The sequence below is a fragment of the Phocoena phocoena genome, chromosome X (genome assembly GCF_963924675.1).
Source record: "Phocoena phocoena chromosome X, mPhoPho1.1, whole genome shotgun sequence".
In the NCBI taxonomy this organism is placed as follows: Eukaryota; Metazoa; Chordata; class Mammalia; order Artiodactyla; family Phocoenidae; genus Phocoena; species Phocoena phocoena.
The window spans coordinates 16049268-16063762 of NC_089240.1; the positions used below are offsets into that span (position 1 = coordinate 16049268).

Sequence of the window (14495 nt, forward strand, 5' to 3'; positions counted from 1 at the left end):
TAAGGATATGCAGTAAGGTAACATACAGACCTCTGAAGAAAATAAGGCAGAATAATGGTGAGGAAGGGGTGGGGGACACTTCTTTAGACAGAGGGGCCAAGAAAGGCTTGCCTGAGGACGTCACAGAGAAGAAAGAGGAAGGCTACACTTTTTGAGAGAAATTAGGAAGTAAACTTGAGGATCCACAGGTAGGTACTCAAGTCTGCAAAAAATGCAAGAGGATGAAGAGTGAGATGACAGTCCATCAGTCATATTTTATTTTGCTGGGGGAGGGAGGGAGGGAGGGAGGGAGGGAAGGAAGGAAGGAGAGAAGGACGGAGAGATGAAGAGGAACGGGGTAAAAAAGGGGGAGAGAGATAGAGAGAGAATGAATTTCCAAAGCAAATAAAGCAACATATTTATTGCTAAGCTGGGGTAGAGATAACATGAGGGTCTGTTCCATTATTTTTTTTGTACCTTTCAGTAGGTTTGAAACATTTCATAATTCACAGAAGATTTAAAAACTTATTGCCCAGGCACAAAATCATTATCATAATCATTTCAAACAACATAATCTTTTATTCGATGTTTCATGAAATTCTGAACACTGAATGTTCACAAAATCTTATGACATAAGCACGAAACACAATTATCTGAAGTTCAGTTTCTGGGACGCTTAGATGTCTTACTCATGACTCCTTATAAGATGATCATAAAATTGAAACAAAAACTCAATGAAAAGCTAAAAGCGATTTTGCTTTTCAATGACGTTTTAAAAAGTAATTAGTGGCACTGGAGGCAAACCAAAGCTCAACAGGAAACAGCTGTGAATTCGAAAATTTTACTATTAGTGCTGCATTGTTGTGGAACCAAGTTTCTCCTCCTCAGCACTATGCACATTTTGGGCTGGATAATTTTGTGTTGGGGGCAGGAGACTGTCCTGTGCATTGTGGGAGGTTTAGTGGCATCCTTGGCCTCCACCCCACTAGATGCCAGTAGCAACACCTTTCCCACAGCTGTGACAACCAAAATGTCTCCAGACGTTGCCAAACGGCCTCTGGGGGACAAAAATCACTCCTAGTTGAGAACCACTATTTTAGAGGATATAGCCAGCTTTTTCTAGTGAGTTGATCTCTCGCTGGCTGATTCTACGTAAGACTGATGGATCTCTTAACATTTTCAATTACTCTAAGGGTTTCTTCCTTTAAGAGTATTCAATAATTAGATAGTACCAACCCCAGTTTCTTCTTTTTTAATCTAAAAAAAATGGATTTAGCATCTCTTACTGGAAATCTGAGTCCATTAGTAACTTCATTTGTTGCCTCAAAAATTATATCTAACCAGAAGTTCAGCCATTCTTGCCTGGGTGCATGTTCAATAATGGGTTTCTTGAAGCGCTGAATTAATAACAAGTTCTGAACTAATGATCGCAGGTACCTGGAAACATCATGAGCACCAATAAATTAGATTCCCAAAGAAACGGAATTCAATTCTACTTCCTTCAAAAGAAGTTTCCCAAGAGCCGTATTTCTTAAATTCATAGTGTGTAGCAAGTGCTTCTTAATAATTTGGCAGCCACATGCTTAATTAAAAGAAACCCAAAGGGGGCAAAATAAGCTTGTCCAACAAACATACAACAAGGCTCTTATGAACACTGGGCTAAACCTCAGTTTTGGTACATTGTGTTCAAAGCATAGAGACTGGAAAGCATTTGCTATCTTAATTAACAAGGGCAAGTGGTTTGAAGTTCAAAGCAACTGCAAAATGAAAAAATTTCAAACTCAGTGTCTTCTTTTCTAACCACCCTTTTTATTTTGTGGTAATTATAGATTTACATAGTTATAAGAAACAATACAGAGAGATCCCACGTGCCCTTGGTTTATCGCAATGGTAACATGTAAAATTCTAGAATAATATCACAATCAGGATACTGACACTGATACAGTCAAGACAGAAAATACTTCCATCCACAAGGATCCCTCAGGTTTCCCTTCTATAGCTACACCAACTTCCTTCCCACCCCCATCCCCTCTTTGACCTCTGGCAATCACTAATATTAAACTCAATGTACTTTCTTTTACAAAAAATTAGATCTGACCTGGTAGATTTTGAATTTATAAGGTCTTCCATCTCACCACACCTTTACTATCTTTAGGCAAACTGAACTCTTTGAAAACACAGTTGCCAGGCAGTGGTGGTCACATCCTCTCTGGTAGTGAATGGGGTTGGTGGGGAGGTGTTTCTGTTGATAGTATCAGAGTATTATTCTGCCCTTAGAGGATAAAGTCTGGAGCTATCCTGGGAAGGCAGATCAGCTAGGCTCTGACTGACTTGCTTGGGTACTGTGTAGTAAAGGATTAATTCAGCAGGACTGGGTTGTCCAAGTATACATTCCAAAGAAAGGTCTGGCCCTTGAGTGGCTTCTGAGAGATCACTTCTAAGCCCTTGGGATATCCTGCCTGATAAGAGTCTCTGTCTACCTGGGGCCTTGTGCCAGGCCAGCTAGTTTACGCTAACAGTCTGATTCATGGTGGGGACCTTGGGCCATGCTGTATCAGTGTGATCTCCAGAGAGGCTGGGGACTCAGTGACTAAGGTCAGCTACATGGGTGCTTCATGTCTACATAACTGACCCCCAATAAAAACCCTGGACACCAAGGCTTGGTGAGCTTCCCTGGTTGACAATAATTTGTACACGTTGTCACGTATCATTGCTGGAAGAAGTAAGCACTGTCCGTGACTCCACTGGGAGAGGACAACTGGAAGCTTATGCCTGGTCTCTCCTGAGTTCTGCCCTATATGCCTTTTGCCTTTGCTGCTTTTAATCTATATACTCTTACTGCAATAAACCATAACCATGAGTAGAACAGCTTTTCTGAGTTCTAGCAAATCGTGAACCTCAGGGTGGTCTTGAACCCACAACAAAAGGTACCAACACTGTAAATCAGTCCAGGTTCTGATGTAACAGGAATGTATTCAAGCCTCAGGTCTCCTCTCCAGAGTCAGCTCTGTCTGGCTCAGATGCAACAATGCACCTTAAAATTAGAATTCTGCAAACAGCAGCCACTCCAGGAGGGCTGGAAGCTCAGCCTGCCTCTGTGTTCTCTCAGCCTCAGAAAACTTTCAAGAGGTTAATAGGGTTTCGGGGTCAAATTTATGTCCTCCGGATGGGAAAGAAATACAGTCAAACGAGATAGGAACGCTGAGATTCCTACCCCTGAGAGTCCAGATTGGCCCACTGAGCTGAGAAATAGAAGGGGACAGACGAACACGGTTAAAAGTAAAAAATCTTAAATTATGTAAGTAATCCAGATGCATCTTACACAAATCAGAAAATAGAGTTAAAAAAGCAGGTTACAAACTTCTTAATCTGCTACCTCCCTGAGACAGCCACTGTCAATATGTTGGAGCAAATCCATGACTCATCATTTTTTCATTATACAAATATCTACTGAGAATCTATTATGAAACTATAGCAATCAATAATATAACCACAACTCTAATGGAGCTTAATGTCTATTGGGAAGTCAGCTATTGCCCAACCCTCCCAGACCCTCCTCTGAGTCACATATGAAACAGAGGTTTTTAATTAAAATGAGTCCATATAAAACAGTAGCTCTCAAAGTGTGGTCCCCAGACTAAGGTCAGCTTGTAATTTCTAAATGCAAATTCTCAGGTCCCACCCTAGACCCTTTGAACCAGAAATCCGAAGGGTTAGGCCCAGCAATCTGTGTTTTAATCAACACAGGTGGTTCTGATAATGTCCAAGTCTGAGCACTGATATAGAAAAATATACCCTGCCTGTGGCTTTTCTTATTCAATGATAAACCATGAACACATTTCCATGTCTCCAAGTAGTCTTTCCTGTACATTTTAATGGCTGTATAATGTGCTAACCTAGGGCCACTGCTGGGCCACCATTTTCTCGACCATATCTATAATTGGTGTTTCAGCTCCAGTTTTCATTTGTGATGAAAACCGTTTTCTTGGTGTACTTTTAGCTTTACTATCTGCTTTCTCACAAATGCACAATATGTACTGATACCCAAGAACGTTCTGCTCTTGAAGACCTATGTGGCCTGAAAAGATTAACAGGGCTGAGAGTTTTGTCTTGGAGACATAGCATGTAGGGATACATTCTGTGTGTGGGTGTCTGTCTGTCTGTCTTTCCCTCCCGTCACATAAAACCAAGCAAGGCCTCAAAAGTTGCTCTTTCTGCCCTAACTTTGCTTTAATGAACAAGTCAGAAGGAAAAACGTAGCAACTGTTATTATTTTTGGCATTCACACCTTTTCCTCCTGGGGGAAACCTTTCAGAACAAGATCAGATGTTGACATGGGTGATGAAAACACATAGACCTGACTCACCAGATGACTCACCAGATGACTCACCAGATTGGAGGTTTCAGTTTGAACAACCTCTCTGCTGCCTGGACAGCTTTCCCAACATCACTGGCCAACATGCTGACGTTGAAGAACTGACCCACATCCCAGGAATTGTTCATTTTCTCCAAGCTCCCTTTTCTTCCCAACAAACTGTTCAGCCGGACACCTTAAGAATTTGAATTTTAGATAAAGTTATGAAAAGTCTTTCTAGTTTCCACCATATTATGTAAACCTTTAGAAGAGAAAATGGGCATTTGGGCTACTGCCTCAGGTGTGCTATGATACAGTAACTGTTCCTTTTGAAATATAATGTTGGTCATTTGGACATAATTTTTAATGCTGAACTTGTGTTACCAAAGCATATCAACATCTGCAGTCATAAACAGCTTTACCTATTCTCCTTAGCTCCATGGAAGTTTCAAATTGCTGTCCAGCAACTATCAGCAGAACTGCAAGGTTGATTCCTGAATAAAGAGATGGCTGGAGCTCAAACCCTTTGCAATACCTGTAATTACAGAACCACCAAATTCCTATTATATCATTTTATTATGGTAGAGGGAAAAAGTGCAAATACTAGCACAAACCAACCTTCTCATGAAAATTTTTACTACTCTAATTTATTGTTTCACAGCTCTCCTCCAGCCGCCCATGTTTACTAACAGCCACATGTAGCAGTCAGACAGCTTCTTAAAAATGTCATAATAGGGACTTCCCTGGTGGTCTAGTGGGTAAGACTCCACGCTCCCAATGCGGGGGGCCCGGGTGTGATCCCTGGTTGGGGAACTAGATCCCGCATGCTGCAACTAAGAAGCCCACATCCTGCAACTAAAGATCTCGCGTGCCGCAATGAAGATACAGCACAGCCAAAATAAATACATACGTACGTAAATATTTTTTAAAATGTCATAATAGCAACACAGAAACTAACACTAGAGAGTTTTAAAATCTTTCTTCAGAGGGTTTAGGGTTTTAAAATAAAAGCCATGATCATCGTATAAAGTAAGGAAACTATATTAAAGGGTACAAAAGAAATTTAAAACCTATTATAATTCTACTCCCAAAAGTAGAACACAATTTGATGTCCACATATCATTTTTAAAGTTATACTCCATTTGCACATTGAGCATTTTTTATTTCATGGAAATCACAACAGGTATAGGCTTTTTCTCTGCAGGCAGTCTGTTTGCTTATATCATGAAATGGAATTATTTTTTCATGTATGAAGCAGTACTGCCAAAATTCTGGATTGCAAAGAGCAGTGGCATATAACGTGAGAGAAGGGGGCTTCCCTGGTGGCGCAATGGTTAAGAATCCACCAGCCAATACAGAGGACACAGGTTCGAGCCCTGGTCTGGGAAGATCCCACATGCCACAAAGCAACTAAGCCCGTGCGCCACAACTACTGAGCCTGTGCTCTAGAGGCCGTGAGCCACAACTACTGAAGCCTGCGCACCACAACTACTGAAGCCCACGGGCCTATAACCCATTCTCTGCAACAAGAGAAGCCACCGCAATGAGAAGCCCGCGCACCGCAACGAAGAGTAGTCCCTGCTTGCCACAACTAGAGAAAGCCCGTGTGCAACGAAGACCCAATGCAGCCAAAAATAAAATAAAATAAATAAATTTATTAAAAAAATAATAAAGTGAGAGAAGGGGCAGGGATCTATTACATTAGGATAAAAAACAAGATCCAAAACTGTGAATACCATTTTTATACCAAAAGGTTAACCATGCCATTTTTAATTCTCTTATTTATTCTTTTTTCTACGCATAAAAATTTTCTTTCTCTTCCATGAGTGAGTATGAACATCATGATCAGGAAAAAAAGAATTTGATCAATGAAGTAATGATGTAAAGATTTCTTTTTGTACACCAGGTCTGATTTTATCAGTCATGTGACAACAGGAGGATCAAACACCCACAAAACATAAAATTGTGGAAGGGAGAACTTATCAGTTAAATCTGACCATAAATCATAAAATCAGTTAAAATCTGATTTTATGAGCTTTGGGGCATGATACAAGTACCCTCAGAGGGACTAGAGGATATCAAGAAAGTCATTCCAACCCTAGTCAACAGAATTCCAATAAAATTGAAACCTCTCCCCCACTCCCCCGGGTATGTCTTGGGGATTTTAAATTCCATATCCTACTGTATTTGATTTTTCTTTTACTATGAAAAGTTATCTGGGAAGAGGGCAGAGAGGGTGACTTCTCTGTGCTTCTTATTCACAAATGAAACAGGCCCAGCTTGGGGACAGACAAGTCTTGAACTCAGAGTCGGGACTGCAGTCCCAGGTTTGTGTCTGACCAGCCCCGTGACCTTGAACCAGCCCCTGCCCCTCTGAGCTGCGTGTTGCACATCTCTGAGGGCAAGGTGACCCTCAAGGTCTCACCGGAGCCATCATGCCCTGACCAGAAGACTCCGCTTTATTTGCTCCTGTATCCACTGCCACGACCTTCTCAAGTGCATGCAAAAGGCTCCTCTGACTTCCTTGAAGGAGCCATTGGCAGTAATTTCCTGACCTGGAGGTTGAATTCTTGGCCACGATGCTGGGAACACAGCTTCCTATTTTGGCTGTACCAAACTTTAATTTCCCTTCCTTTCCCTTCCCTTCAACACCCTGAGTGATTTCTCTTGAGCATACAGTGCACGGGTGCTACTGGGGATTAACTAAGAATAAAACAAGGTCCCTGCCCTCTAAGAACCTATACCATGATGGAAGTGATAATATCTACACACAATTAGTGAAAATACTAATTTTTCATGAGTGTGGTAACCTAAAACCACACAAACCCAAGTCTAGAGGGACTCACAGAAGACAGAGAGGCTTGAGATGTGGCATGAAGATGGACAGAATTGTAACAATAGTGATTTAGAAAGGGAACCCCAGGCACAGAAAATGGCAGGAGAAGAGATGGGAGTTTGGGGAGCTCCTAAGGAACTTCAGTTTACTTGGACATATATCAGATAGTGGGAAACAGGGCTAGGGGCAGGTTGGAGAAAGTCTGCAAAGCGCCTAGAATGGGGATCTAAGAGTTTGAAGTTTTATTTAATAAGGAGTGGAGAGCCATTTTGGATCTTTGAGCTTTAGGAGGAGTAAGCTGTCAATCTATGAAGGACAGATTTTAGAGACACCAAGCAGAGAGCCTACTTGGGATACCGTTAGAACATTCCTGGCAAGAGACTAAAAAAAAAAATGGCGCCGATTTGGGGTGGTGGTGATGGGAAAGGATGGGTAGGGAGTGAGGGAAGGCTCACAGAAGGACTGGAATTGGGAACTGACTGTATGGGGAGAGAAGTGAGTCAAAGTTATCAAACATTAACCAAAAGCGTATGCTTAGAAGGCTAAAGAATGGTTGTAAGAAAGCAAGACAATGGAAGCCATCCCTTGTGGAGAGCAGGAACCGACTTCAGCCTTAGACATGTTGAGTCTTAAATACCAGCACCATCTTGAGGTATAACAGGTGGGCAAAGAGAGGGGTGATGTGGGGCCAAAGCTTAGGACAGAGGGTGGACTGGAGATCAACTAAAGGTTCCAAGGTGTGGGAGTGACTGGGATCACCAAGGGAAAGTAGAGACGGAGAGAAGAGGGAAGAGGACAAAGTCCAACGTGTATGGAAGGAAAACAAAGAGCAGGCGGGAGAGGGGGAGAGGAAGCAGTTAGAATTAAATGAGAATTAAATTAAATGAATTAAATGCAGCAGCGATACCGAGAGCTCTTGTGATGGAAAGGGATGGTATAGGCTGTTGGCTCTACCTTTACAATATATCCAGGTTCTGACACCTCATCGTTTTCGTCACCACTACCTGGTTCAAGTCCCCATCAGCTCTTCTCTGAATTTCTGCAGTAGTCTCCTAACTGTTCCTTGCTTCTGCCCTCACCCATGTGATACATTATTTAATAACCACAACGCCCTCCCATCCCACTATGCACACGCCTTTGCCACGTCTCCCACCCACAGGCTGGAGTCTATTTCTCCACCCCTTTGAATCTGGGCTGACCATGTGATTCGCTCTGACCAAGAACATGTGGCAGAACTGACCTTGTGTGAGTTCCTGAGCCTTCAGAGGCTTTCTGGCTTCCACATCCACTCTCTGAGAATGCTGCCCACCAGGTAAGAAAGCTGGTCTACCAGGATTAGAACTACCCGTTAGAGAATGGAGGCTCACCACCAACAGCCAGCACCAGCTGTCAAGTGTGTATGAGGCCATTTTGGACCTTCCAGCCCTGCTGATTCTCCAGGTGACTACAACTTTAGGAGTGAGCTCAGCACTTACAGAGTGGAACCACCAGAGGAACTGCCCGGGCAATCCACAGAATCACGAGAGATCATAAATCATTGTTTTAAGCCACTAAGTTTTGGAGATGCTTGGGGTTTTTTTTTTTTTTGGTTTGTTTTTTTGGCCAAGCTGTGCGGCTTGCAGGATCTTAGTTACCCGACCAGGGGCTGAACCCGGGGCTTCGGCTGTGAGAGTGCAGAGTTCTAACTACTGGACTGCCAGGGAATTCCCAGGAGATGCTTGTTATGCAGCAAATGATAGCTGACACAGCCCCTAAAATGTATTCCTAACAGTGAGAGTACTCTGGTTAAAATGCATGTCAGATCTTGTCACTCCTCTGCTCAGAATATTCCAGCACTGTATCATCTCACCCAGAGTAAAAGGGTCTTCTGCTCTCCCATTTCCTGCCACTCTCCCCCTTGCTCCTGCCTCACCATCCTTGAGCATTCTCAGCATGCTTTCTCCTCAGGGTCTTTGCCCTTGTTATCCCCTCCTTGTGGAACACAGTTATCTGCAAGGCTCATACCCTCGTCACCTCTACATTTTCATTCACCTTCACTGACCATCCTATATAAAACTGTAGACAACTCCCAGTCCTCCTTTCCTTCGTCCCTGATTAACTTTTCCCCCTCACCATCAGCTGACATCCTATATATTTTGCTGTATTTGTTTGTCTGACTTTCCTTACCAGCAATGCAAGGTCCATGAGGGCATGGATTCGTATCTCCTGTGTCTTTATCCCCACCATCCAGAAAGTTTCTGGCATGCAGTAAACCCTCAATAAACATTTCTTGAATAAGTGAATGAATAAGTAATGAACGGCTCACCGAGAAGATAATGCTACGACAATGGTGGAACAAGGCTCTGGAAGGAGTAGCTGGGAAGGAGTGTGAGCCTCCTCGCCCCGATAAATGAGTGTACTTGTGGAAAGAATGTCACCAGTAGAAAAGCCTGTTTCTAACGGTTTCCTTTTGGAAAAAGGAATCTGGAAATTCCCAGACCACATTTATGGCATTTTTTTTCACTGCCAGCAAACAGGCAGACACACATATGTAGGGAAAAGACCTGGATCCTTAGCCTGTGCAATTCTATTCTTTGCGAAGAGGCACATGCTACTGACTAGGGCTGAGGGTTTACCACTCAATGGCGTCGTCCCGGCTGGCATCATCTTTGCAGTCCGAATCCAAGAAGATGTCCTTGTGTATCCTCCCACAGAGGCAGAACATGTCGGGGGCCGGGTGGTCACAGCTCTGCAGAACCTGGAGCATGACCTGCAGAGCCTTCTCACGATCGCCTGTGCTGTTTCTTCTGAAAGATTCATGTGATAAGATGACAAATGTCTGAATCAAGACACGGGAGTATATATGCATTCATTCTGTGAAAGGCTGGTGCTTTAGCAGGAAAAAAAATCTAAATTATATTTCATTTTTCATATTTAAATGAAAGAACTGCTTAAGATCCACACCAGTAAGTCTCCTTCAATTCTACTGTGTCCTACCTGATCCTTCCTCTTTAAATTAGACCTAGACTGTAGATGAAAGTATATGCAGATCAATGTATTCGGAAAGACAGAAAAAAAAAATAATATGGCAGCCTCCTGTCGTCGGATGGGAGAGTAAGGATTTCAGAAGCTAAGCCTGAATCAGGAGGATGAGACAGTCTGACACAAGGTTCTTTTGGAGAAGCGGCAGGTCCCCAAATTCAGAAAGACAAGATAAATTTAGAAATGTATTCTGGCATTTCTTGACCTGAAATGCCTTGTCATCTTCAAACGGGGAAGGACTTTAGTAATTCCTCTTATACCCATCGGAATAAAGAATTATTTATATATTCATAAATCACAGTCTTCTTTATTATTCCATTATATGGTAAAATTTTCATTTTATGTACAGGAAATGGGTTCCTTAGACAGTTGTTAAAAGAATTTTTTGCCACAAAATAACTTGAGTTTGCGGCTGTGAAATATTAACAGTGTTCCTGTGAAGGTTTGGAAGCACAGGTCCATCAGAAGTGAGGACTGATTAAATCAACTATGGCTAATGATATTCATATTCATATTATAATATAAAATATTAAACGTTATAAAAAGAAATGAAACAACATCTATGTAATACTGCTGTGGAGAGATCTCCAGAATATCGTGTTAAGACAAGAAAGCAAGATGTTGAAAACTGTGCACAGAATGCTACCTTTTTATTAAGAAAAGGGGGGGATGTGAATAAATATATGCATCTGCTTTCATTTTTTCAAAATGGAAGATAAAACAAAAGGTAACAAAAATGGCTACCGATAGGTGGAGGGAAAAAACATGATGAAGGGGACAGGGACAGATAGAGGTTACACTTCTTGGAATTTGACTTTGAAACTATTGATACATAAGATTTTTACATAATTATAAAAGAAAATGAAATAATTTTAAAAATGTTGCCTAGAGACATTGTTTGCCAATGAACATACCGTCTGAATTTGCAGCTGGGGCAAAACAAAACAAATGAACCTGTGCATCCGGTTGATGGCTTTACCCACAAAAGAGAGAAACTAATTTATCACATGGCTTAAAAACATAGCAATTCGACTGTATTTTCCTAAGAGGATATATAACCTAAGGAAAAAAATATAAATGCAAAGAAATCTTAAAAAGTTTCCAGTAATCATACTGTTAGTGATAATACTAATACTGGTATTTTGAAAATGCTATATATTTACAGTATAGAAGACAACAAACAATGATGTTAATTTAATATCATGAGGAACCAGATTTTTCAGCCTAAGAGATACAAATACAAAATCACAGAAGTAAAAATCCTATAGTCCTCAATTTGAATTGGGACATCAGTATGAATTCATGAGGTGGTTTCCCCAGCACTGTCTACCAAAAAGGCCCAAAGTAATGACCAACTCAGTAGCAATGACAACCTCCAAGCCCTGACTGAGGTCTGTAAACAGTATCTCTCACTAAAGAAACCAGGACTCCTTGAAAGAATCATTGATTCCAGATATGTCTAAGATTATCCTGGTACATCTTAACACACAAAGAAGCAAAGAAGCTACTAAACTCATATCAAAGACTCAGGAGCCAACCGGAATCAGTTTTTGGCCAAAGAGGGGACAATTTGAGCGTTAAGAAGAACAAGAACTATAAAGCATTGAAACACATCAACTATCACTAAAATTATGAGTTCATAATGATCTTATAAAACCTCACTGGTCACTCCTGGAGGATGCTAACAAACGAATTCATTGTTTTTGAAAAGTGATCAAGGCAAAATTAAGCATATAGCTTCCTTTTCCCATACAAACTGTACACCAGGGTAACCAAGTCACTGATGAGTGAAAATTTCTCTTTATAAAGTATTTGTGCTAATAACTCAGGAATTAATTATAAAATTCAAATATCACTATTTTACAACCCCTAATGAAATAACGGATCTAGGCAATGATCACAAGGGCCACTAACATCACAAAAAAAGAGAAAAAACAGATAAAGTACACAATCAACTATTAAGTATTCTTTAAAAACAAATCAAACCAATCTAAATAGATATTTCTCCAAAGACATATGGATGGCCAAAAAGCACATGAAAAGATGCTCAACATCACTAATTATTAGAGAAATGCAAATCAAAACTACAATGAGGTATCACCTCACACGGGTGAGAATGGCCATCATCAAGAAGTCTACAAACAATAAATGTTGGAGAGGGTGTGGAGAAAAGGGAACCCTCCTACACTGTTGGTGGGAAAGTAAATTGGTACAGCCACTATGGAGAACAGTATGGAGGTTCCTTAAAAAACTAAAAGTAGAGTTATCCTATGATCCTGCAATCCCACTCCTGGGCATATACCCAGAGAAAGCCATAAGGCAAAAAGATACATGCACCCCAATGTTCACTGCAGCACTATTTACAATAGCCAAGATGTGGAAGCAACCTAAATGCCCACTGACAGAGGAATGGATAAAGAAGATGTGGTACATATATATGATGGAATATTACTCAGCCAGAAAAAGAAATAATGCCATTTGCAGCAACATGGATGGACCTAGAGATTATCATACTAAGTGAAGTAAGTCAGACAGAGAAAGACAAATATATGATATCGCTCATATGTGGAATCTAATTTTAAAAAATGATACAAACGAACTTATTTACAAGACAGAAACAGACTTACAGATCTTGAAATCAACCTTATGGTTACCAAAGGGGAAACATGGGGCAGGGAGGGATAAACAAGCATTTGGGATTAACAAACACACACTACTATATATAAGATAGATAACCAACAAGGACCTATTGTATAGCACAGGGCACTCTGCTCAATATTCTGTAGTAACCTATATGGGAAAAGAATCTGAAAAAGAATAGATATATGTATATGTATAACTGAATCACTTTGCTGTACACCTGAAACTAACACAATATTGTAAATCAACTATACTCCAATATAAAATAAAAATTAAATTAAAAAAATCAAACCAGAATCTGAAATAAGCCTCCAGATTTAACTACCAACTTACGGGGATTGGTGGGGGGAGGAATTTACTAAATTACACCACAGGGATGCGATCAGCAAAATCCAGAGATGTGGAAATTCTACAGGACAAATGGCTTCCCTAACAAATAAATTATAAGGAAAAGAAAAAATAAGAGAAGGAGAAAAGTTGATATGACTTAAGAGTCCTATCAACCAAACGCAATGTGTAGACTTTGTCTGGATCATGTCAAACCAAGCCACTGTTAAAAAAAAAAAAGAGAGACAGACACACACAATTTGGAAAATTTGAACACTGATATTAAGGAATTATTGTCAATTTTTACATATGATAACATAATCATGATTATGTTTTTGTTTTTTGCGGCACGCGGGCCTCTCACCGCTGCGGCCTCTCCCGTTGCGGAGCACAGGCTCCAGACGCGCAGGCCCAGCGGCCATGGCTCACGGGCCCAGCCGCTCCGCGGCATGTGGGATCTTCCCGGACCGGGGCACGAACCCGCGTCCCCTGCATCGGCAGGTGGACTCTCAACCACTGCGCCACCAGGGAAGCCCATGATTATGTTTTATAAAAGTCCTTAACCTTTAGGGACACATACCGAAATATCTAGAGTTGAAATGGCATGTCTTTGTTAACCCAGTGTTGCAGTAGAGGGAGTGGGTGCGAGTGAGCGGGAAACAAAACTGGCTTGTGATGATAATTACTGAAGTGGATATGGGATAAACGGGGGTTTGTTATATTATTCCTTACTTTTGAATGTATTTGAAATTTATATAATAAAAAAAGGAAAAGGTACTCATCCTGACTCAACAATTCTACTTCTGGAATCTATAATATAGAAATAATTATACACACACACACACACACACACACTCTCTCTCTCTCTCAAGAATTTCTGAACAAATGTTTATCATGGCATTGTTCGTAACAGTGAAAAACTGGAGACGATCCAAATGTCCATTAACATAAGAGTGGTAAAATATATTTTGTAACAACCAAACTATGGAATATCATGCAACCCTTGCAAAGAGGCAAATCTGTACGTAATTATATAGAAGAACGTTCACAATAGTTCATGGGGAAAAAAATGCTGAACTAAATGAATAGCATGATCCCACTCTTTGCAGTAAACTCTATTTACATATAAGTTTATGTGCACAGACAGAAGTCTGGAAGGATACACATTAAGTTGTTCAAAAAAATCACTGTTGAGATTTGTACAAGGTGTTCTTGTGTTTATTTTACTAATAACTATTCTAATAAAGGGATTATTCTTTTTAATTTCTGGGCAATTTTACAACAGGCTCTTTTTTGCTTTCTTTCCTGAGGACCTGTACCTGAAAAGACTACTACGTC

The 14495-nt window shown here is 40.8% G+C and overlaps 1 protein-coding gene across 1 annotated transcript in view; it reads right to left on the bottom strand.

The window, feature by feature from the left end:
- Positions 1 to 14495, bottom strand: part of MAP3K15 (mitogen-activated protein kinase kinase kinase 15) — a 147793-nt gene that overhangs the window by 45536 nt on the left and 87762 nt on the right. The window contains 4 exon segments of the mRNA XM_065900522.1: positions 1266 to 1416; positions 4370 to 4529; positions 4756 to 4868; positions 9785 to 9955. Coding sequence (XP_065756594.1) covers positions 1266 to 1416; positions 4370 to 4529; positions 4756 to 4868; positions 9785 to 9955 — 595 coding nt within the window.